This window comes from Callorhinchus milii, unplaced genomic scaffold (assembly GCF_018977255.1).
Source record: "Callorhinchus milii isolate IMCB2004 unplaced genomic scaffold, IMCB_Cmil_1.0 Scaffold16, whole genome shotgun sequence".
NCBI lineage: Eukaryota > Metazoa > Chordata > Chondrichthyes > Chimaeriformes > Callorhinchidae > Callorhinchus > Callorhinchus milii.
The window spans coordinates 12,967,236-12,988,152 of record NW_024704757.1 but is presented as its reverse complement, the minus strand read 5'-3'; the positions used below and the strand labels follow the sequence as shown (position 1 = coordinate 12,988,152).

The 20,917-nt window shown below is 41.7% G+C and overlaps 2 protein-coding genes across 4 annotated transcripts in view; both read left to right on the top strand.

Annotated features, from left to right (window-relative positions):
* arhgdig (Rho GDP dissociation inhibitor (GDI) gamma) overlaps positions 1-7,107 on the top strand; it is a 29,182-nt gene extending 22,075 nt beyond the window's left edge. For 2 of the 3 annotated variants that reach the window (XM_042340925.1, XM_007893751.2), the window contains exons 4-6: positions 4,162-4,238; positions 5,166-5,229; positions 5,786-7,107. In XM_042340925.1, coding sequence (XP_042196859.1) covers positions 4,162-4,238; positions 5,166-5,229; positions 5,786-5,982 — 338 coding nt within the window. In that variant the 3' untranslated portion in view covers positions 5,983-7,107. 3 annotated transcript variants of the gene reach the window in all.
* Positions 7,108-10,751: 3,644 nt separating this feature from the next.
* Positions 10,752-19,024, top strand: pdia2 (protein disulfide isomerase family A, member 2). Its single transcript, XM_007893753.2, has 11 exons — positions 10,752-11,165; positions 12,412-12,618; positions 13,043-13,176; positions 13,305-13,442; positions 14,065-14,181; positions 14,840-14,965; positions 15,904-16,098; positions 16,491-16,611; positions 17,465-17,646; positions 18,194-18,346; positions 18,622-19,024. The coding sequence occupies exons 1-11, from the start codon at positions 10,934-10,936 to the stop codon at positions 18,718-18,720; spliced, it is 1,704 nt and encodes a 567-aa protein (XP_007891944.1). The 5' UTR covers positions 10,752-10,933; the 3' UTR covers positions 18,721-19,024.
* Positions 19,025-20,917: the final 1,893 nt, after the last annotated feature.

Below are 20,917 nucleotides of genomic sequence, written 5' to 3'. Positions count from 1 at the left end.
CCGACTATGAGAAGGATTGTTTCAGGCTTCCTCATTTTAGCCTATTGCAGCATCTAACATCCTGTATTCTGACTAACCGTTGACGATCTTTTTAATGCCCCATATTAAAAACACAGGGGATATTGAGTTCTATTTTCTGTGAGGTAAGGGAAAGGCGAAAAATACTCGATTCAAATTTGTGAACCGATTGGGTGAAAGTTGGTTTAAAAACAAGTTTGCCGTTGGTTTGTATATTTTCTGCCCTTGACAAAGAGTGCCACAGAGCCTTCTTTTCACTGCAGGAAATGGCTCCTCTACTCTCAGATGTCAGCCTAGATCACTTGGTTGCCTCAGAGTCAGTTGTGGGTTCAAAAGCTTCACGTGGGGATTTTGAGCTCATAGTCAAGGCTCAAACAGTGCTGGATGTGCATTGCATTGTTATAGGTGCCATACAATGTATAATATGGATGTGATATTAAGCCAGGGTCCTGCCTGCCTGCTCAGCTGGACCTTAAAGATCCCAACGCACTGTTGGAAAAGAGAAGGGAGCTTCTCAGTTTCCTGGGCAACAATCTCCCACACAAAATCTAACCCTTCGTATAAGTTACCTTGTTCCTTGCGGGACCTTGCTGTGCATAAATTGGCCATCACATTCGCCTGAAGCACTTCACATTAGACTCGATTGTCAGGACTGAGACGACGTGCCTCCCACAAACTGGGGCAAACAAAGTCTGAAAATCCGTTGGTTTTGGCAGGGAAAATAGATATTTGCCAATCAACTTCCACCAAAACAAAGCAACTTTCACTTGTGTAGCTCCCTTCACCTAGCGTAATGTTTAGGAGATGTTCGCTGGGATAGGGTTGGGCCCCGAGCAAGGGGAAGAGGGAGGTGACTGTGTTATTGATGGGTTCAAAGCAATTATGGTGAAAATCTGACCATAAAGGGACCTGAAATATGATTTTGGCTTCTTTCAGTCAGTCACTGGACATTTCTGTGATCATTTCCGCAAAGGAAAACCAGATGAGCCGTAAGCAGTTTTCAATTTAGAACTTTTCTGACAGGAGGTGTAATTGATTAGGACCCTCGAGGGTGCACGAAAAAGTGATCTCATCCGTGCCCGAGACTAGAAATGTCAAATGAAATGGCGGATCTTCAATAAATCCAGAGGTGTGTTCTGGAATGCCCTTGCGTTGCTGGCAAGTTCCTGTGAATGATCGTAATTCCAGTAATTGCTTATTTTCTCATTTACTATCTGGTGACACAACAAACACTGTGAAGGAGCAGAGGATTATTTAAAGGTCGGCCAGTTGCAGACGACATCTGCATTTTCTCTTCTATTAGAGGAGCTGGGCAGGATCTTATTTTTCCCGACTGATTCATTGTTAAATAACTATCATTGGTATGATGGACTTAATGGCAATCGTAATGCTGATTATTGAGCGTTAGCGCCTTGGGACGTCCTCCTGATGTGAAAGGAGCTATACACGTATAATTTGGTGGTGTTGTGCTCAGGAACACATTGGAGGGGCTCCACTGGGGTGAATGGGTGTCTCCCATGTCACTCATCCCATCACAGCATAAATTGCTTTGTACTTTAAAACGCTGACTTGTCTCTTTTTAAAACAAAAACATTTCCACTAACGTCAACCTACTTTGTGTAAGCTTCCCCCACATTTCCCCCGCTTAAAATATTACCCTACGCGTTTTCGTGGCTTTAAGGTTTGCCCAAATTTCACATCTCTGCAGTTTGTGCATCAAACCAACACTTCCCTTAAACTGAAACTTGCCAGGAAAGGTGACAGAGATGAACAGCTTGATACATTAGGGTGGGTTTTCTGATTGGATGGACCGAAAGGATCTTGTGAAGTATGAACACGGTTAAGTCACTTCTGTCTATCGACCATACTGAGTGCCAGTGGCGGAATGTACTGTTGAGGTTGAATGTTGCTTATTTTAGAACTGGCTGCACATTTAACGAGGAGACTGACTTAGTATTGCACAAGTTTTGTAACCTGCCTCTTGCATAAACCCAGATCTATAGCAGTTGCAGTAAGTGCTTTTGTCAATAAAGTGGGAGACAGAGTCTAGGGGGAGCACTTTGAACTGAAGGTCTTTAGGTTTCTGCGCTGAAACAGTAAACCTATCGATCCTCACTTCTGCATCAACCCAAAAAATAGATTTTGATTGAAGTTTCAAAGCTTGATTCGAATCTATTCAGGTGTTTAGAAGCTCGTAAGGAATAAGGAAGCTTTTTAGAGAAAAACGCTCAAGTGATTGAATTGTTTATTCCCAATCTGGTCTTGAGTATTTGGTCGTCTTATTCCTTCATGTAGAAGCAAGACGGTTGACAGGAGGTGTGGGTGGGAGGTGAGATCACAGTTTGCATCTTCTGAGTCAGCCTTGTCTGGTGTGAATTTCTGTACAAGTTCATTATAGCTTTTGTTGGATAGATAGGGTTTGGGAGTGGGGGGGGAAACGGTTGGATGCAGTAATAAACTGTATCAGGAGAAAATGTAAATCTCCAGTTAATTGTACCTTTTTTTTTTCCTCCTCCCTGAGATTGGGGGGGAAAAAAATATGATAAATTTGCCGTGATTTAACGTTGCTTTTTAAACGTTATTCAGAAGAGTGTGGGGGGGAAGGGGATAGGTCAAGGTCACAGAGAGAGAGAGAGAGATGGTGCTAAAGGTGTGAAGGGATTTACGGGTGAGGGTGAAAACCGTGCAAGCGATCCATTATGAGACAGGGAGACAGTGGAGCCTGACAAGGAGGGCTGTGCTGTGATGGGCATGCGGAGTTTTAGTGTGGGTGGAGGAGTTTCGATTGAGGAAGTGTTTTTTTTTATATTGTTATCTAAAATGCTTTCACTTGTGTTTAAATATAAGGCAACGTGGAATTGAACCCGCACTTTATTTTAAGATCGCTGCCCTCCACCCCTCCTGATCCCAACCGCCAGCTCGGGTGCAAATCCTTGACTCTCCAGTCCAGAGCCTTGGGACATCCTTCTGACGTGAAAGGCCCTGTGCAAGTGTAATTTGTTGCTGTTGCTTTTAAGTTCACAAATTAAATCGTCGTCTGACGAGTAAGATGGGGCCTTGAACTCTCAAGGCGTCTCTTAAACGGCTGCGTACAGCTCCTGTCCACACTGAACGGTTTAGATGGACTTGATACTGATTCACACACAGCTGGTAATCATGCAGTGTTCACCCAGCGGGCAGTCTTGTTTGAGAGCAGCAGCTCTGTCATGCGGTGCCTGGGCTGAACGCAGAGGGCTGGGGTCCAGCCTTGTCCTGTATTTCTCTTGTTCTGGTCAGATTATCAGCTGCTGGGCTCGGGCTCGGAGTCGTACCATGAATTTACGGTGCTTGTACCAATGTGCTTGAGTTTCGTTTCCGGTTTGCCTTTGCGATCTGTGCAAACATCAACCTCTAGTGTCCCAGTGTGGCATCTGCGTTGCTTCATTCACTTTTTTTCACACACGTCATTTTTCTAGGACCATCCTACTCATTAGGGGCTTTGGCAGAACGTAGGAAGAATCCCTTCCCCCAGTGACTGTTTGCCAGACTAACAAGTGGGCATTAATATAGCCACCGGTCTGGAGGAACATCTTAACACAAAAGACTGTGAAACTCGCTACGAGAACCTGTGGTTGAAACAAAAAGCGTCAGCGTATTTAACATAAACTTGATGTGTGCCTGAGGGAGAAGGGAATGGAAGGGTACAGGTGAGGGGATTAAGGAGGAACAGAAGCTTGTGTAGGATATGAACACCAGCACGTAATATTAGAACATTACGGTTTGGAAACGGGCCATTGGGCCACAACTAGGTTGCGCTGGTGTTTATACCTTATTCACTTTATTTAACTCGTTTCGCCCCCAAAATACACAGTCAATCCGCTTTACAGCATATCCTGTGAAGCGCTTTGAGGGGTCTCAATGATGTGAAGAGACGCTCTCTCAAACGCAAGAATGAATATAATAATAATAATCCTTGCATTTGACACAGCGCCTTATCACGTCTTCGAGACGTCTCAAAGCGCTTCACGGGATACACTGTAAAGTGAATTGACTGTGTTTTATGGGCGATTAAATAAAATTTATTTAGAGAAAAAGTAGCCACAAGAGATTATTGTTAACGTGGCTCGTCTTTCTTTTTTTTTTCTCTCTCTCTCTCTCCCCCAGAGGACTTGGAAGCTCTGAAGAAGAAGTCCTTTGTGCTGAAGGAAGGCGTGGAATACAAAATTAAAATACATTTTAAAGTGAGTATTCCTACTGTTATTTTCAAGCACGCTACCCGTAGAGGGAGCTGAAGAGGAAACAGAAACGGGAATGCTCTCTGGCTTTTTTTTTCCCCTGAGAATGTTGGACCTGTTTGTCTCCGCCCATGTAAACCCAGCTGAGACCATCAAACGCAGCACAGACTGGAATTTGAACCGGCCAGTTCAATAATAATAATCCTTGCCTTTGATATAGCACCTTATCGCGTCTTCGAGTCGTCTCAAAGCCCCTCACACAATATACTGTAAAGTGAATTGACTGTATATTTTCTGGGCAAAGGTTCAAGACTGGAAGCCGCAGCTCGCTCTGCTCCCCTGCAAGTTAATTTTTATTATTGCACACGAAAAGCCCAAGTGACAGTGTGTTAGCAGTAATATTGCTAATGTTTACAAAGATAGTTCCAACATATTGCTGCTTTTGGCTAACCTAAAATACAACTCGGCGAAACCTTTCCCTGATTTTTGCCTTCACTTATCCTTTCATTTTCCCTGTACACTTTCCTCGCTCTCATCGGTTTGTGAGGATTGCAGAGTTGCATGTTTTGGAAGGTGTAAAGGCAACTTTTTAAGAATGTAGATTTCAATCAATTTGAAGCTGAAACCCACCTTCCCTCAAGGTTAACTGATCAAATGTCAGCCACAGCTTTTTGAATGAAAGTCCAGAATGGGCACAATAAATGTGTATGTTCTTCAGCGCCAGCAAATTATAATACACATCCATAATGTAACTATACTTTGTGCTGCTCTGAGGCTAACGCATCCTTGCTGATCAGTGCTTTGTCTTCCCTTCACCAATTTTCAAAACATCGCTCAAATCTGTACGTTACCCAGTACTGTGCCTTGTATGACTGCACGATATCACGTGTCAAAAACCTCCCGTTAAATTTGCTCATTTGCTTTCTCTTTCAGGTTAACAAGGAAATCGTTTCGGGCTTAAAGTATATCCAGACTACATCAAGGCAACTTTTTAAGGGTGAGGACTGCACTGAAATATAACACTATGTATACATGCAATACACACACACACATGGTTCAAATGGTATTTTTGCTGCAATTCTAGAAGAGCTAAGACTTGAGGGGACAGAACACTTTTTGATTTTTACAAACTGCTCTTTAATAAACAGCACTGAGGTAAACACAGTGTGAGGGAGAAAGAGTCAAAACAAATCAAAACCGAGACTCCACCATCGTTGCTAGACCGTTCAGCTGGATGTTTCTGCATCTCTAATTGTTGTGGTCGTGAAAGATGATTTATTTCAAGGCGCTCGGATGCTTACCTTAACATTAAATGCCCTATCTTCCACTGACAAATGGCGACTGTGTATTGACACACTTAGTTAACACATTCCGAGACGCTACTACAGGGCAGCTGTGTAAATGCAAGTTGTTGCAACACAATTCTGTCGTGCGCAAGGTGGAGGAATAAAATACCTTTGCCCCGTGTTATTTGTAAGCAAATGGAATCGGTTAGCCTTCTCGGGTGTGAAACTCAATTCTGTAACTGACGCCGACCTTCGTGTTCCAAACAGATACGTCCAAATACATGGTTGGCAGCTACGGACCCAGAGTCGAAGAGTATGAGTTTCTAACTCCCACCGAAGAGGCCCCCAAAGGCATGATGGTGAGGGGCACGTACAACATCCACTCCCGCTTCTCAGACGATGACCAACATGATCACCTGGTCTGGGGGTGGAAGCTTCATATAAAGAAGGAATGGAAGGACTAGCTGGCTTTTAATGTTAGATAACAACCCGTAGTCAAAAGGACGGTACTGCATTGTCCTTTTAGTACCAAAGTTATTTTAATGCTTTTTATTATTGTTACTAATTGTTTACATCCTTCAAAATTGGCAGAAGTAACCATTCATTGCTGTTAGTTAGTGCAAGTGCTCTCTAAATGTGTAAGAAGTGTATGGTTTTATTGGTAACAATATGGACATCAGCATCGCCAAATTATGGTTAACTGCAAATGTGGAATTGAGTTTTTAAAGCTTGTTCTAGATGGGTAACTCAGGTACTCAACAACAAACGGTGATTGTGTTATGCGGCTTTGCATCCAGTCATATTCCAATAAGTTCAAGGATGTATCCTACGTTCTTTAAAGATGACAAGTTTGGTTGTTGGAGTACCTCAATGCTTTGCTAAGGCTTTTATTTTCTCTTAACTGACCAGGGTCCAAATGAACTTCTTTCTGAAAAGCTTATCTTTTGCAGCAAGAGACAAATCAAAGTTGTAGCCCACTCCAAAGTACCTTAACTATTAGATCAATTGATTGCAGTCGCTAATCGGTTTGGTGCACACAAAGAAAGGATCAACAGTTTTTTTTGGTTCACTGATGTTCATCTCAACCCTGACAAACTGGAATTTGATTGCATTGTTGTAATTTTTGTAAAACTAACAGTTTACCTTTGAGAGAATATAATATCTTCATTTAACAGCTGTCTTTCTGTCGTTTATAGGTTAGTGGTGAGGGCAGCGTGTTAAAACAGTTCAGCACTAAATTGGTTAAAGAGCCTAAAAGGAGTGGGGCAGCTCACACAATTTTCTCTATCCAACTTTGACTAGATTAAGTTCTAATTGGGTGCTCCTGTTTAGTTGGAATAATATTGTAATTTACAAATTGAACATTCCTCATGACCTGTCATTTCAGAGCATTCAAACCTACTGAGGATTTGTGCAACAAGGTAGTCTTATGAAATGTCATTTGTGCAATTTTTACATTGCATGATTAAAAACCTTGTTCTACTCAGTCTGTTACCGACGTCCTCTCTTCCTGTGTGGCTTTTATGTTTATCGTGGCTTTGTATCTAAAAAGGATAATGTTTCAAATAAAGATTGGGCACAAAAAACAATTCAGTTGTTTGTCCAGTGGTCCCGTTTTGTAAACAGTCCTGAAATAGTCAGTACTTCTAGTAAATGGTTTAGAGGTCTTAGTCAATGTATTGAAAGTGCTGCAAATAGGACGTAACATTATAGAATGTTTTTCTGACAAATCATACTTTAAATGGGAAGAATTGGCACCCTACTGCCACAGCCACTCGCTCTTCAGCTACCAGCTTAACGACCTGCCCCACCCTTCAATTCCCTCAGACTTGCCCCCTCCCCGCTCGCCTTCAAATCCCACCTTAAGACGCATCTTTTTTTGACCATTGCCTTAGGTCACCCCTTCTCCATTCCCTCACCCCTGAGTTCAGGTGTGTGAAGCGCTTTGAGACACCCAAAATATACAGTCAGTTCACTTCACAGTCTATTCTGTGAAGCGCTTTGAGGCGTCTCGAAGACGTGACAAGCGCTGTATCAAATGCAAGGATTATTATTATCTTACAAATGTAAGCCTGTTGAAGTGCAACTGGGCCAGATTTGCTGCCAAATGTGGCATTCAGACTCTTTTGCCCTCTCCAATGAGTTCACTAGAGGATAATCGCAGGCAGCAAACAAATGGGGCCAATAAAGATGCTGAAAATAACTACAATTAACGTTTTTTTCACTTATCAGCTATTAGTACAATATTAAAATCTATTGCAACTTGAAATATGCACTGATGCACCAGTTTGCAAAGGCACATTATCGGAGCAGAACAGAGGGCTTTTTGTCTATCCCAAAGGTGAGGGAGTGCTGTGTCTGCCGCAGATGGCAAAAGTTTTCCATTCTTTAGCTCAGAAATCTCAGCGCACTTAATTCAACCAAAGAAAATTGTTCGATTGTTTTTTTTTTCAGCCCCAATTCTCAAATGTAACTGCATGCAATATAGATATTCTTTCTGCTCCGTTGCATTTTCTTTACTCCAGTAACACTCCACGTGCATTTAATGCTTGACTGAACTCGGATTCAGGAACTGTGCAGGAAATATGAGCTTGCGTTCCATATGCCCTAAACAAATCTAATTTGAACATTAAGCTCATACAATCAATAATTTGCTCACCGCTGCTTATAAATTTCCATTGGAAACCTGTAAGATCTCACAGCTTTTCAGCTCCATCCTATTCCTGCAGTGTCCACAAATTTACAATATGCTTTGTAGGCAAATACAGTGATAGGTTTGCACCAGCAAAGTCCCACAAACAGCCACGAAATGAATGAACGATTTCACGTGAGGGATTGTTGGCCCGGACACCGCGAGAAAAACCCCTCCTCGTTTTGAATAGTGCCATGGGAACGTTAACGTCCGCTCGAACAGGCAGACGGGAGATCTCGATTTAACACTCTATATGGCTTGCGAGTGCATTCACAACTGACTGTTACAACTGCGATTGTTACTGCATTGCATTTCCTCTAACGGTGAAGCGATTAGTCGTTCAGATTCACATCGCTACCTCCCAGTCCTTACCTTCAGCACGGGCCGTCATAGGTTGTGATCGCACGTTGCTTTTTCATAGTTTACGTGTCCCCTTTGCACCTGCTACAGAGCCCCAAATTTCCCTCAGTTTGTTGCAGAAGAAAAGTCCACGAAAGCGAGTTGACCCCATAACATCTGGCTAAGGTACGCGATTTCCCATGTCTGAACGGAAGAATTGAATGCACAACATGCACACACTTTGTCCTAGCAGCTATATAAATCATTTACTCAAGGTTAGCCTTAAAACATTCAACCTTCAGTTAGAAGCCTAATGGATCGGAACATTTAAAATACTCTCTTGGGAAAGGGATGAGCAGAATAGTTATTTGTTCGTTGGTTTCATCACTTATCTGCGTTGTGTACAATAATCTGTGTCGTGTACAATTTTACCAGTAATACATTAGCACAAATATAACCTTGCTAAGAGCCAGGATAATCAGCAGGTTATGGAATTGTCGATTTATTTTAAGAATCTTTTTCATAATAACTGATAGAAATGCATTCACCTACACAATTCAGTCACTAATGCTTTACAGCAAATCCTGTGAAAAGCTTCAACATCCTGAAATGGAAGGTGCTTTATCAAAGGCAAGGATTATTATAAATCTGTACAATTATGTACCATCATCTAAGCTCACTATAGGAGAAAGTTACACAAACTTGTTTTTTTTTTAAAAAAGTGGTTCGCAATCTTTATTAATTCATTGGGAGGTGAAAGAAATTGAAGAGGAATGTCCTCGCTTTTAAATAGGAATTGAAACGTTATTTTTTAATAATAATAATAATAATAATCCTTGCATTTGATATAGCGCTTTTCACGTCGGGAGGACGTCCCAAAGCGCTTCACAGAACACACTGTAAAGTGAATTGACTGTATATTTGTGGGCGAACGCGGCAGCCAATTGCGCACAGCAATGTCCCACAAACAGTCGTAGATTGAAAATGACCAATTTAATTATTGTTTTTTTTTTGGAGGATTATTATTAGGCTCTGTGTGGAGTAAGGAAACTTGCCCAAGGTTTGGCCCTCTGCCTGGAATTGAACTCAGGTCTCTCACTTGCAAAGCGAGTGCTCTAACCACTGAGCTACAGGACTCCTACGACTTTGTAAATGAACAATGAAGAGAGCACATTTTGCTTATGTCGCCGCAAAATACAGCACATTGATCACTTAAGCAGTAATTAGCGATCGACGGTGCTGTGAGCAACTTAGAATTACAGCATTTGAAGGAACACCAAATGTTAGATAAACAAATCAGCACATTTTTTAGATTGTGAAATATTTGTGCTTTGAATTTCAAAAGAGTAGGAAAAGCAAGTATGGGTAAACAGGAGATAATTAAATTGCTTTTAAACTGTACCTCGGGATAGCTGAAAAGCCGTGTAATTTAATTAACGTTGCTCTCCTACACAAATGATAATCTCTTGCAGTTAACCTTTTAAGTAAATGAATTAATTTATTTTTAAGAAACAGAACAATAATAATTTGGTCACTCAATCCACGGCTGTTTGTGGGACGCTGCTGCGCGCAATTGGCTGCCGTGTTTCGTCCACAAAATACAGTCAATTCACTTTACAGTGTGTTCTGTGAAGCGCTTTGGGACGTCCTCCTGACGTGAAAAGCGCTATATCAAATGCAAGGATTATTATTATTATTATTATTATTTTTTACAGTCTATTCTGTGAAGCGCTTTGAGACGTCGAGAAGACGTGAAAAGCGCTATCTCAAATGCAAGGGATTATTATTATTAAGCCCTAGTGCATTATTTCAAACAGTTTGGGCTGATAAGATCACAGGCAGAATAAAAATAATTTTTCCAGAAGATGATTTTCTTAAAAAAAACAAGACTTTTCTTTTTGTAGCATTAAATTTCGCGCTTTCTTTCAGCGAACTTGGATCATGTTTGAGTGTCCAGCTGCTGAAATTATAATAATCTTTGCATTTGATGTAGCGCCTTATCCCGTCTTCGAGACGTCTCAGAGGATGTACTGTAAAGTAGAGTGATGGTGCATGTTATGGGCGAAAGGCGGCAGCCAATAGCGCACAGCAGTGTCCCACAAACACTGGTGGGTTGAGTGACCGAGTTAATTATTATTTGACTGTACGATATACACCCTGCAGCCTCCTGTGATAACTTCACGCATCAGAACAACCCTGACCTGGAAGTGGATGAGAATACTACCCGAGGTTAGTAGGCTCGTGCTCTTATTAGTACAAACCAGTAGCAGAATTCCACGAGTTGTTCCCGAGAAGGTGCCACGTTGATCTAACCTTTATCATCTCTTCTTGAAACCGGTTGTGCAGTTGTGCTCTTTCCTGACTCACTCCCTGACTCATCCACTATGAGGAAGCGGTGTTGCCTTTTTGTGCTGCTTCTAGCGCTCCTGTCCCCTGTGAAGACAGAAGGAGACACTGAGGTGAAAGGAGAACCAGCCACCCCAAGCAGCGATGAGTGGACAGAAGTCGAGGAAATCATTTCGGACGAAATCACCGAAGAAGAGGGGGTCCTCGTGCTGAACACGCACAACTTTGAGAGGGCGCTAACCGAGAACAAGTTCCTTCTGGTGGAATTTTGTGAGTAACAAAAACGTTTCAAGTCTCCGAGGCTCTAAATTAAGGTTTTTTTTTCACAAATCTATTGGATGTTTCAAAGCAGATTGCTCTTAAAAGTGTTCAAAGTATATATTTCATCACTCCCATAGTTAATACATTCAATAAATGACTCTATAGACTTTCAGAACCTGCCTCAAATTCTATAGCGATGGTACCAATTGTACATCACGGTGCCAGGATTATTATTATTATTATTATTATAAAGCCACATCTGGCTTATAATAATAATAATAATAATCCTTGCATTTGATATAGCGCTTTTCACGTCGGGAGGACGTCCCAAAGCGCTTCACAGAACACACTGTAAAGTGAATTGACTGTATATTTGTGGGCGAACGCGGCAGCCAATTGCGCACAGCAATGTCCCACAAACAGTTGTAGATTGAAAATGACCAATTTATTATTGTTTTTGGTTTTGGAGGGATTATTATTAGGCTCTGTGTGGAGTAAGGAAACTTGCCCAAGGTTTCGCCCTCTGCCTGGAATTGAACTCAGGTCTCTCGCTTGCAAAGCGAGTGCTCTAACCACTGAGCTACAGGACTTAATCTAATATTAATTATATTAATATAATTAATTTATTAAGAATCCTATGCGTACCTTTACATGTGTACATGACTTAAATAATGACATCTTCAATGAGTGAACATTGTTTAATGCATCTGATCTGCGATGGCCAGCCAGGCAAGTCTAAAACTTTAAATTAGAAGTTTAAAAAGTTTGCTTTGCGTCAGCCACAGGAGCTAGGAAGAAGATGAAAACGGGTGTGATTATAATAAGACCGGCATTTAAAACAAATCATAGATAGATCAAGACTCAATACGATAATAATAATAATCCTTGAATTTGATATAACGCCTTATCAGGACTTCGAGATGTCTCAAAGCGCTTCACAGAATATACTGTAAAGTGAATTGACTGTATGTTTTGTGGGCGAAACACAGCAGCCAATTGTGCACAGCGGTGACTGGCAAACAGTCATGGATTGAGTGACCAAATTAACAGAGGCGCGTGGAGTAAGGAAATTTGCCCAATGTTTCGCCCCGGCTGGGAATTGAGCCCAGGTCCTCTCGCTTGCGAGGCGAGTGCTCTAACCACTGAGCTACAGGACTCCTCGTGTGACGACTCTGATGTGCCGAGACAAGTGTTTATTTTTTCATGTCTAATGCTGTGATGCTTTCTAAGCACATCTGCTCGTCTGTTCTAACAGATGCTCCGTGGTGTGGACACTGCAAGGCTTTGGCACCAGAATATGTCGAGGCTGCAGGCCAACTGAACAACGAATCTTCAGAAATCAAATTGGCCAAGGTTGATGTTCTAAAGCACAAGCAACTGGGGTCGGAATTTCGCATCAAAAGCTTTCCAACATTGAAGTTTTTTAAGGAGAGCAATCGAGAAGCTCCAATTGAGTACACAGGTAACATGGTCCATCAAACACTTCCTGGCTGGGGGTCAATAAATGATTAGATCACATGTTGCAAAGCGGTCCTGGATGCCTGGGAAGTGATGATTATGCAATTGTCTTATCGTGGGATCCATATTTCATCCAAAACAGAAGCCATGAAGCTCGGAGAAGTAATTTCGAACCAATCAACTTAACAAAAAGCTAACGCGTCTCAATTAACCGGTGTAAGTCCTGATCCTCATTTGTTCAATCTTTTTTTGATTGGCGTTACAAAAGCAAATGGTTTCTTTCTAAGTCAAATCTCCCGCTGACTATCGATGAGACAGTGGGGTGTTCTATCTGTTTTCGAAGCTTAAACAGCTTTGGTAGCGGGGGCAATGAATCACTTAAGCCGCAAGAAAAATTGATGTGCGGGTGACGTTTTATGGTCTTTCAGGGAAACGAAACGCCAAAGGTATTGTCAGCTGGCTGAAAAGAAGCATAGGCCCCAGCACTACATTCCTCGACAGTGTGGATGAAGCTGAAACTTTTATTCACTCAGCGGACGTGGTCATTGTTGGCTTTTTCAAGGTAATCGTTTCCCGGGTACAATTAAGCGTCTTTCAAAATCCATCAAAATGCCAAAGCTGCCTCTTTTCAAACATCCCTATTGTTCACCGGAGTCTCGCACCGATCAGATTCTGTATTGCTTTGCACAGGACCTTGAAGACGGCTCCGTGGAAGTCTATTCAGAGGTGGCAAATGATATTGTCGAAATACTATTCGCTCTGACCAACAATGCCAAGGTTTGGGAGATGTATGGCGTTACCAGGAACACAATAACAATGTTCAAAAAGGTGAGACCAAAAACATTGGTATTTACTGTGTTTTTTTTTACTTTGAACCAGCTTTAACTCTTGACAAAGAAGTAATGGAGTGATACTGTGGAAGCAATTCTCCTGTGATTTAATACAATAGAGGAACAGACTCGATGGATCAAATGGTCTCCGCTCATTTAAAGTTGAGTTAGGTCAGTGTTTCCTGATCAGGCACAGAAATGCTATATATGTAAGGCAGCAACTGGCTCTGGGTGAAATTATACAAACAAAGTTAGAGTTGGGGGAGAGGAGGGGTTTTTCCTGCAGCAGTTATCGACAGGCGCATCAACTGGGAACAGAATATCCCACAATGCGATGATTTTCTTCCCAATGAAAGTTTTTCCATTAAACTCTCCAGTGTGATACATACACGAGGGAGAAAGAAACAGAATGGCTGTGGGAGAGGGGATTTGGAGGTGTGGAGGCTCGTATGGAGTGTGAATACCAGCACAGACTAAACAGGTTTCATGACCTGTTTTGTGCTGTAAGGTTCAATGTAATTCTATGTGGCTATGTGAGGTATACACACACTTGTATTTCACCAGTGGAGAGTGCCCTGGCTGGTCAGGTGGAATCACCAACGCATGTTATTCCTTTGCAGTTTGATGAGCCCCAGACAGATCTAGTGATTGACGATGAAGCTGGACTGGATAAGGCAGAGCTCAACAAATTTATCAAAACAAACCAAATGGAATTAGTAACTGAATTTACAGAAGAGGTATGTCATGCACGAACTTAGCAATATTTTTTTTCCTCAAAATTTTTTCAGATAAGGTGCAACTGTGATTTATTACGGGTGCCAACTTGGTTCAGTGGGTAGCACTCTCTCCGCCTCTTAAATCAGAAGATTGTGGGATCAAGCCCCATGTTTAGACTCTGAGCTCATGTTCCAGGCTGACGGTACAGTACGACAACAACTTGCATTACGCCTTTCACACAGGATAGTGTCCTGGAGTGCTTGGGTGTCCAGCTTGGCTCATACAGTGCGGGGAAACGCTGCATTGTGCCATCCTTCAAATGAGACATTAATGTGAGGTCCTACCTGTTCTACCCAGGTAGACGTTAAAGAACCCTGGCACTATTTGAAAAGAAAAGGGAGTTTCTCTCTCTGGGTCCTATCCAATAATTCCCCGGATAAAATTAATCATTCATTTCATTGCTGCTTGTGGGAAACTGCTGTACGCAAATTGGCTGCTGTGTTTGCCTACAAAATACACAGTCACCACGCTTTTTGGTAAATCATGTGAAGACACAGGGCACAACATCAAATGTAAGGATAATGATATTTGTCTTACTGTTATAAAGATCAAGTGCCATTATGATATAATTGCTGAGTTCTGACAAGCCGATCCTAATCTCAGAATTTAATTTTGCAGAACAACTTGAAGATATTCAATGCTAAAGCTGACAATCACATCCTGCTGTTCATCAATAAGACAACGGAGGAGCACAATCAGTTACTGGAGAACTTCAGAAGGGCAGCAGCAGTTTTCAGAGGCAAGGTGCTGTGGCTTCTCTTTAATATCCACTAATCTCTCAATTTCATCTCGGTAAACAGATTACAGATGTTTAAAGAGCTGGCTTTTACTTGGAAACATTGAAACTTCCAGGCAGTCTCTCCCGAGTTTTATGCGACGAAAATCAATTCCCATTTTAGTTGAAAGAAAACTGGCTCCGAATTCTGCTTTTGATTTCATTTTGAGCTTCTTCTTTATATTCTGACAAGTGGATGTGACAACGGATCTGGGAATCTGTTGCTCAGCAACGTCCTTTTATGTTCCTGACTTGTTGGAAGGATGAAGTTAACTCATGCAATGCCAATACCACGTGGTCGTAAGATCACAGCAACGGCCTGGATGAAGAAGACCCTTTGGCTCATCCGATCTCATCCCTCCAGAACACCCACACCACCATTCCCCTATCACTACATCAAGTTGCTTTTTAAATGTGTCCAGTGTCCTGGCGTCTACCACCTTTTCTGGCAAGCTGTTCCAGTGGTTGATTAATCTCTGCTTAAAGGAAAAACGTTCTGGTATCTGTAATTGTTATTTACAACCCTTTAAAATTCTAAACCTGGCTCCCCTTGCTATCCTGTCTTGATACATCCTAAAGCGTTGTCCGTGCACAACACAGAACCCCCCCCAATAATACAATGTTTCTGCCCATGAGAAGACTGCGGAACTGAGATAGAGGTGTGACTGGAGCTGTGTCAATCACACCCTTAGTCGATAGCTCCATGGTGGTAAGATTTGATTAACGTCTAGTTCAGGAAGTCAAAAGGCTTTGGGAAATCTAGGAAAGAGTCAGAAAAATATCTAAATGGTAATAAATAAATAAGGTAAGGACATATTGGGAAGAGCAGTAAATGGTATTCTTATGATAAAGCATTCCCCCCCCCTTGCCGAATGACCTAATTCACTGGTATCTTTTCTCGTTTCAGGTCCTTTTTGTTTCTATCGATGTAACTGGCGACTTTGAGCACGTGTTAGGGTATTTCGCTGTTAAGAAGCAAGATGTGCCAACGATCCGTTTAATTAACACCGAGAAGCTTAAGAAGTACAAGTTTCCCTACAATGACCTTACCACAGAGAACATAAAGAACTTCTGTCAAGATGTCATTGACGGAAACATTGAGGTTTGATGCTCAGTACAAGCTTTCTTGTTTAAAAAACACCCACACCTTGGTAAAGCTGAAGCGTAACCAACATTAATAATATTTGATACTTGAACCAATCTACCATTGACATTTAGTATGGATTCTTACCCACACTTCTAGTGACTTGGTCCATTGTGCCAAAAGTTCCTTTTGTAATAACCCCCGCCAAAAAAGAAGAAAAAAGGTTAATCACTCAATCCACGACTGGTTGTGGGACACTGCTGTGCACAATTGGCTACCGCATTTCACCCACAAAACACACTTTACAATATATTCTGCGAAGCACTTTGAGACGTCTCAACAATGTGATAAGGCGCTGTATCAAATGCACAGATTATAATTATTATTTATTATTATTTTGATCACTTTAGGTTTACCTGAAGAGTGAGGATATCCCTGAGGATTGGGACAAAGACCCTGTTAAAGTTTTGGTTGGGAAGAACTTTGACCAAGTTGCTTTCGATGAGACTAAGAATGTTTTAGTGGAGTTCTGTAAGTACTTTTGTGCCACGCAGGTACATTTTCATATTCTGAAAGCATTTGGGATTGGGAATCACATACAACTGCAAGTTTTATTGTCTATAATGAGCTTTACCGTGAATTTACAAAAATGTAAATATACTAATATTATAATAGTTTACCTTTTTTTCAGTCATTCGCAGAAATAGGCTTTATATTTTGTAAATATTTTTAAATCTGCGGGACTCATGTGGTTATGAATGTGCAATATCTGGAAATTTCTGACAATTTAAACAAGCGTTAGTGCAAGAATGATGGAGTAAAACGTGTCCATTTTCACTTCGCATACAGACACACACAAAGTTTTGAGGATCTTAAAAGATAAGCAGTTTCTTCACCAGGAACTCTATCCTCGAGTCTACAGCTTTAGATTGCAAACAAAAAACATTTCACGAGAACAATGAACCAAACCTCATGGAATCAGTCAACTCTCATAGTAACTGAAAGTATTACAGGTGGAAATGAGCAATGCCTATAATTCACAAACTTATTTCTGTAAATTGACAGTGCTATGGGGAACATTATGGGGGCAATGCTATCGTGATAACGGCTTAGGCAAACTAGACAGAACTTGTCCATTAACAATGATGATAAACAATTAATAGCTTGACAATAATAAGTTTGCAACGGGGAAAGCAGAAAAATACCAACAGGTATTTCACTGTGAATGATTGATTTCCCAAGCACACACATCCTGTTCGTGCACATCCTACTCCTCAGCTAAGGGCTAGTATTCACCATCACTATTGCGATCAGTTGATCACGCACAGAAATGCTGAGGGAAGAAAACTGTTGGTGGCGAAAATGTTGTACTTCTGTCTCGCAGATGCACCCTGGTGCGGTCACTGTCAAGAACTGGCTCCGATCTGGGAGCAACTTGGAGAGAAGTACAAAGACCATGAGAATATTGTCATCGCTAAAATAGATTCCACACTCAACGAAGTTGCATCCGTTCCGATCAAAGGATTCCCAACTATCAAATATTTCCCCGCTGACTCTGAGAGAAAGGTCTGTTTAGATTTTTTTCAATTATCAATGTTGTGTGTTTCACGCCATTGTCACTCACCTACAAGATACACAGTCACGACAGTTTAAGGTAAAGCCTGTGAAGCACTTTGAGGCATCCTCCTGACGCAAATGGCGTTATAACGCAAAATTATTAATATTGTTGTTAAATTCATTACTTTTTTTTAATACATTATAGTAAAAATTCTGAAGTTTATATATATATATAATTTATACTGGAGAAAAGTATATATAATATATAATAATCCTTGCATTTGATAGAGCGCCTTATCCCATCTCCGAGACATCTCAAAGCGCTTCACAGAGTATACTGTAAAGTGAATTGACTGTATATTTTTTTTATTAATAGTATTATTATTATTATTATATCAGGAATGAGTTATAGATTCATAAACTAATCAATCTTTCTACTAAAGCTTTTTGTAAAAAAAATGAAATGCTAAAATAGCCAAAGGACATTTTTTTTTTTTACAAATCCAAGTTTTATTTTTCTGGATATAAAGAAAACTAAATGTTACTTTTCCCACAGATTGTAAACTATGAAGTTTCAAGGGACCTGGAAACCTTTACAACGTTTTTGGACAATGGGGGTGTAATGCCTCATGTTGATGATGTTGAAGTTGATGATGAAGCTGACGAAGATGATGAAGCTGACGAAGATGATGAAGCTGATGAAGATCTGGTCAGTGAAATTGCTTTTGCTGCCTGCAAGGAATTTGCCAATGAAGCGAATGATTTGCTACAGTTAATTGCTCCGAGTTTAATATCAATAATAAATATCAATAATCATTATTATTAATCAACCTCTAACCCCCTGAACATTCCCCTTTGAACCCCCCCTGCGGTCATGGCCACTCCCCATTACTTTGCATCCGTCCTGATGAAGTGCTCGGAAACGTCACTCCGGGTGAAAGGTGCTTTAGGAGTTGTTGTAATACTCCCTTTTAAATATTGCAGGAAGCTGGCGATAGTCTTGATGGCCGGAGCAACAAAACAATTGAGGGGCGTCCTGCAGAGGAGGTTGCCGGTGGTGAAGCGAGGAAAGATGAATTATAGTTTATTATAATAGACACATTTATGCAATTTTATACAAAACTATATTCAAAGCCAGTATTGCAACTCTGGTAATCAAAGGGGTTTAACCCCTTTTTGTGCTTGTACAGTTGTATAAGTGGCTGATCATTTGCCAGCAGGAACAAACGCTCTTGGTGGGAAAGGGTTAAAGTAGGAAATATATTCTACTGCAATAAAACAAGTATTGAATTTGCCTTCGCCGTCCTGCTTTGACGAGTTTTTGTAACGTTTCCACGAAGTAAAATGTTCAATTGCTTTCTGAATAATAAATGCCTTTTTTCTCTGAGATCTCATCTGAATTACATTAGTCACTCAACGACGTCTATATGTTGAAACTATCCTAGGCGGGTGGGAGTGAGTGGTGGGGGAGTGAGGGAGTGTCTCCAAGATGATGGCTCTCAACATCATGTCAGAGTTGAGTCAGCCCTCTGTGGTGGTCTCTGTCGTCTAGTTCCTGAGCTAGACCGGCCTGCAGTGCTCCAGGGCATGGCTGATGACAAACCAACTAGTCTGGCTTGTTGGTGGTACATACAGGAGAAGACCAGTCACTGGAAGCAGAGATTCTTCTGATTCAGCTCCTGTTAACCCTGCAACCCAAAGCCCTATTGCTTGGGTGGTTCTCAGCTGGGCAAACGATGGGAAGCTTGCCAGGTTCTCCCTCTCTCAATGGCAAGCTATGTGGTTCGAGCCGGTTAGACTCCGACAGTTACCCCAACGTCCACTGTGGGGTCCCCAAACCTTGGCGCTTACAAACCCGTGCCTCACACCCTCTGGAATTAAGTGAACAGGGTATGTCCTTCCAAGGAGAGAGAGAGAGAGAGCGCCTTCCATTCCAGATACAAGGACATTTCCACGTGTAGGTGGCATAGATACTGGGCATCGTGTCCGATTTGGATAAAGGAATTGATTAGTGAAGAAATCGCGTTCTGATATTTTTCAAAACTGGCGATGACGTTACTGTCACTTTTTAACTGTTGCCAGTGAACAAAGTTATCCATTTTTTTTCCCCAAATGTTCAAAAAAAAAAGGGTTAAGTTTGGCCTTGGAAGCTGAAATTAAATTAAACAAGAGTTGGAAAAAGGCAATTCTTTCCCCGCAAGCCTGCATTGAGGTCGTTAAGATGACTGGTTGTGTGCGTAAGGAAAGCAAGGTCACTGAACCAGTCACTGACTTGAAGGAGTTTGCAGTCTTCAAGATGTTCTTCCACCTCCTCCAAAAACTACAACAACTTGCACTTATATAGCACCCACCATGCAGGGTAGGTCTCAGAGCCTTAACAGTGGCGGAGCCTGACTGTGAGCCGGGGGGGAGGGCGGTGGGGGCGGGGGGGGTGTGGGTTGAGGAGTGAGGGTAGTGGTGAGGGTACCACAGTTAGCAGGTAAAGCGCAAGCACTTTTTCTTCTAAATTCCCAAATCATTCAAGAGCCTTCCCCTTTGAGAGCCAACGAACACTGCAATGAGGGAATAACTTCCCTTCCTCATTTGCCTCTTCATCAAACAAGTTATGAAATTCCCGGCAGTTTAATGCGTGCGCACAAATTTTGTTCATGCAACCCCCCACAGGATGTCAGGAAAAAGAGGAAGGAGTTTCTCTCTCTCTCTTTCTCCCTCGCTCTCTCTTTCTCTATCTCTCTCGGTGTCCTGACCGACAGATAAAACTGTTTGCGGAGACGTCACCGTGCTCAGAATCGGCTGCCTGTAAATTTCACAGTCACTACACTTTACAGCGAAACCCTGCGAAGCGCTTGGAGACGTCTTCCCAGGGCGAAAGGCTCTGCATTGAGGGTTCGTATCATTTATTACTATCGTTATTATTAATATACGCTAGAAGTTTTTAAAAAAAAAAGGTTTTTACAGTGCAAGGTACAAGTGGAACGTGAAGGAGGTTTGCAGATACAGCGAAATGTCAACCTCCCTGTGTGTCAGGTACTCGGGGCACACACACGCGCACACACACATACGCACACACAGGCACACACGCGCTCTCACCACCGCTCAACGATGTGATAAAAGTGCTACGTCAATCGCAAGGATTATCAGTAATCATTTCGAAGAGAACTGCAGAAAACCGTCTTTCGAAGTCGAGACTGAATTCAACAATTTGCCAAATTCTGCGCGACCCGAAATGCTCAGAAAATAGAGACAACTTGGGCCCAGGTGAAATCTGGGTTATGGGTTC

Excerpts from the sequence above, each read along its gene's own strand:
- pdia2 (XM_007893753.2), top strand. The coding sequence starts at position 10,934 with ATGAGGAAGCGGTGTTGCCTTTTTGTGCTGCTTCTAGCGCTCCTGTCC. Across the intron at positions 16,099-16,490 it reads TCATTGACGGAAACATTGAG|GTTTACCTGAAGAGTGAGGA; the intron begins GTTTGATGCTCA and ends TGATCACTTTAG. Across the intron at positions 18,347-18,621 it reads ATGAAGCTGATGAAGATCTG|GAAGCTGGCGATAGTCTTGA; the intron begins GTCAGTGAAATT and ends TAAATATTGCAG.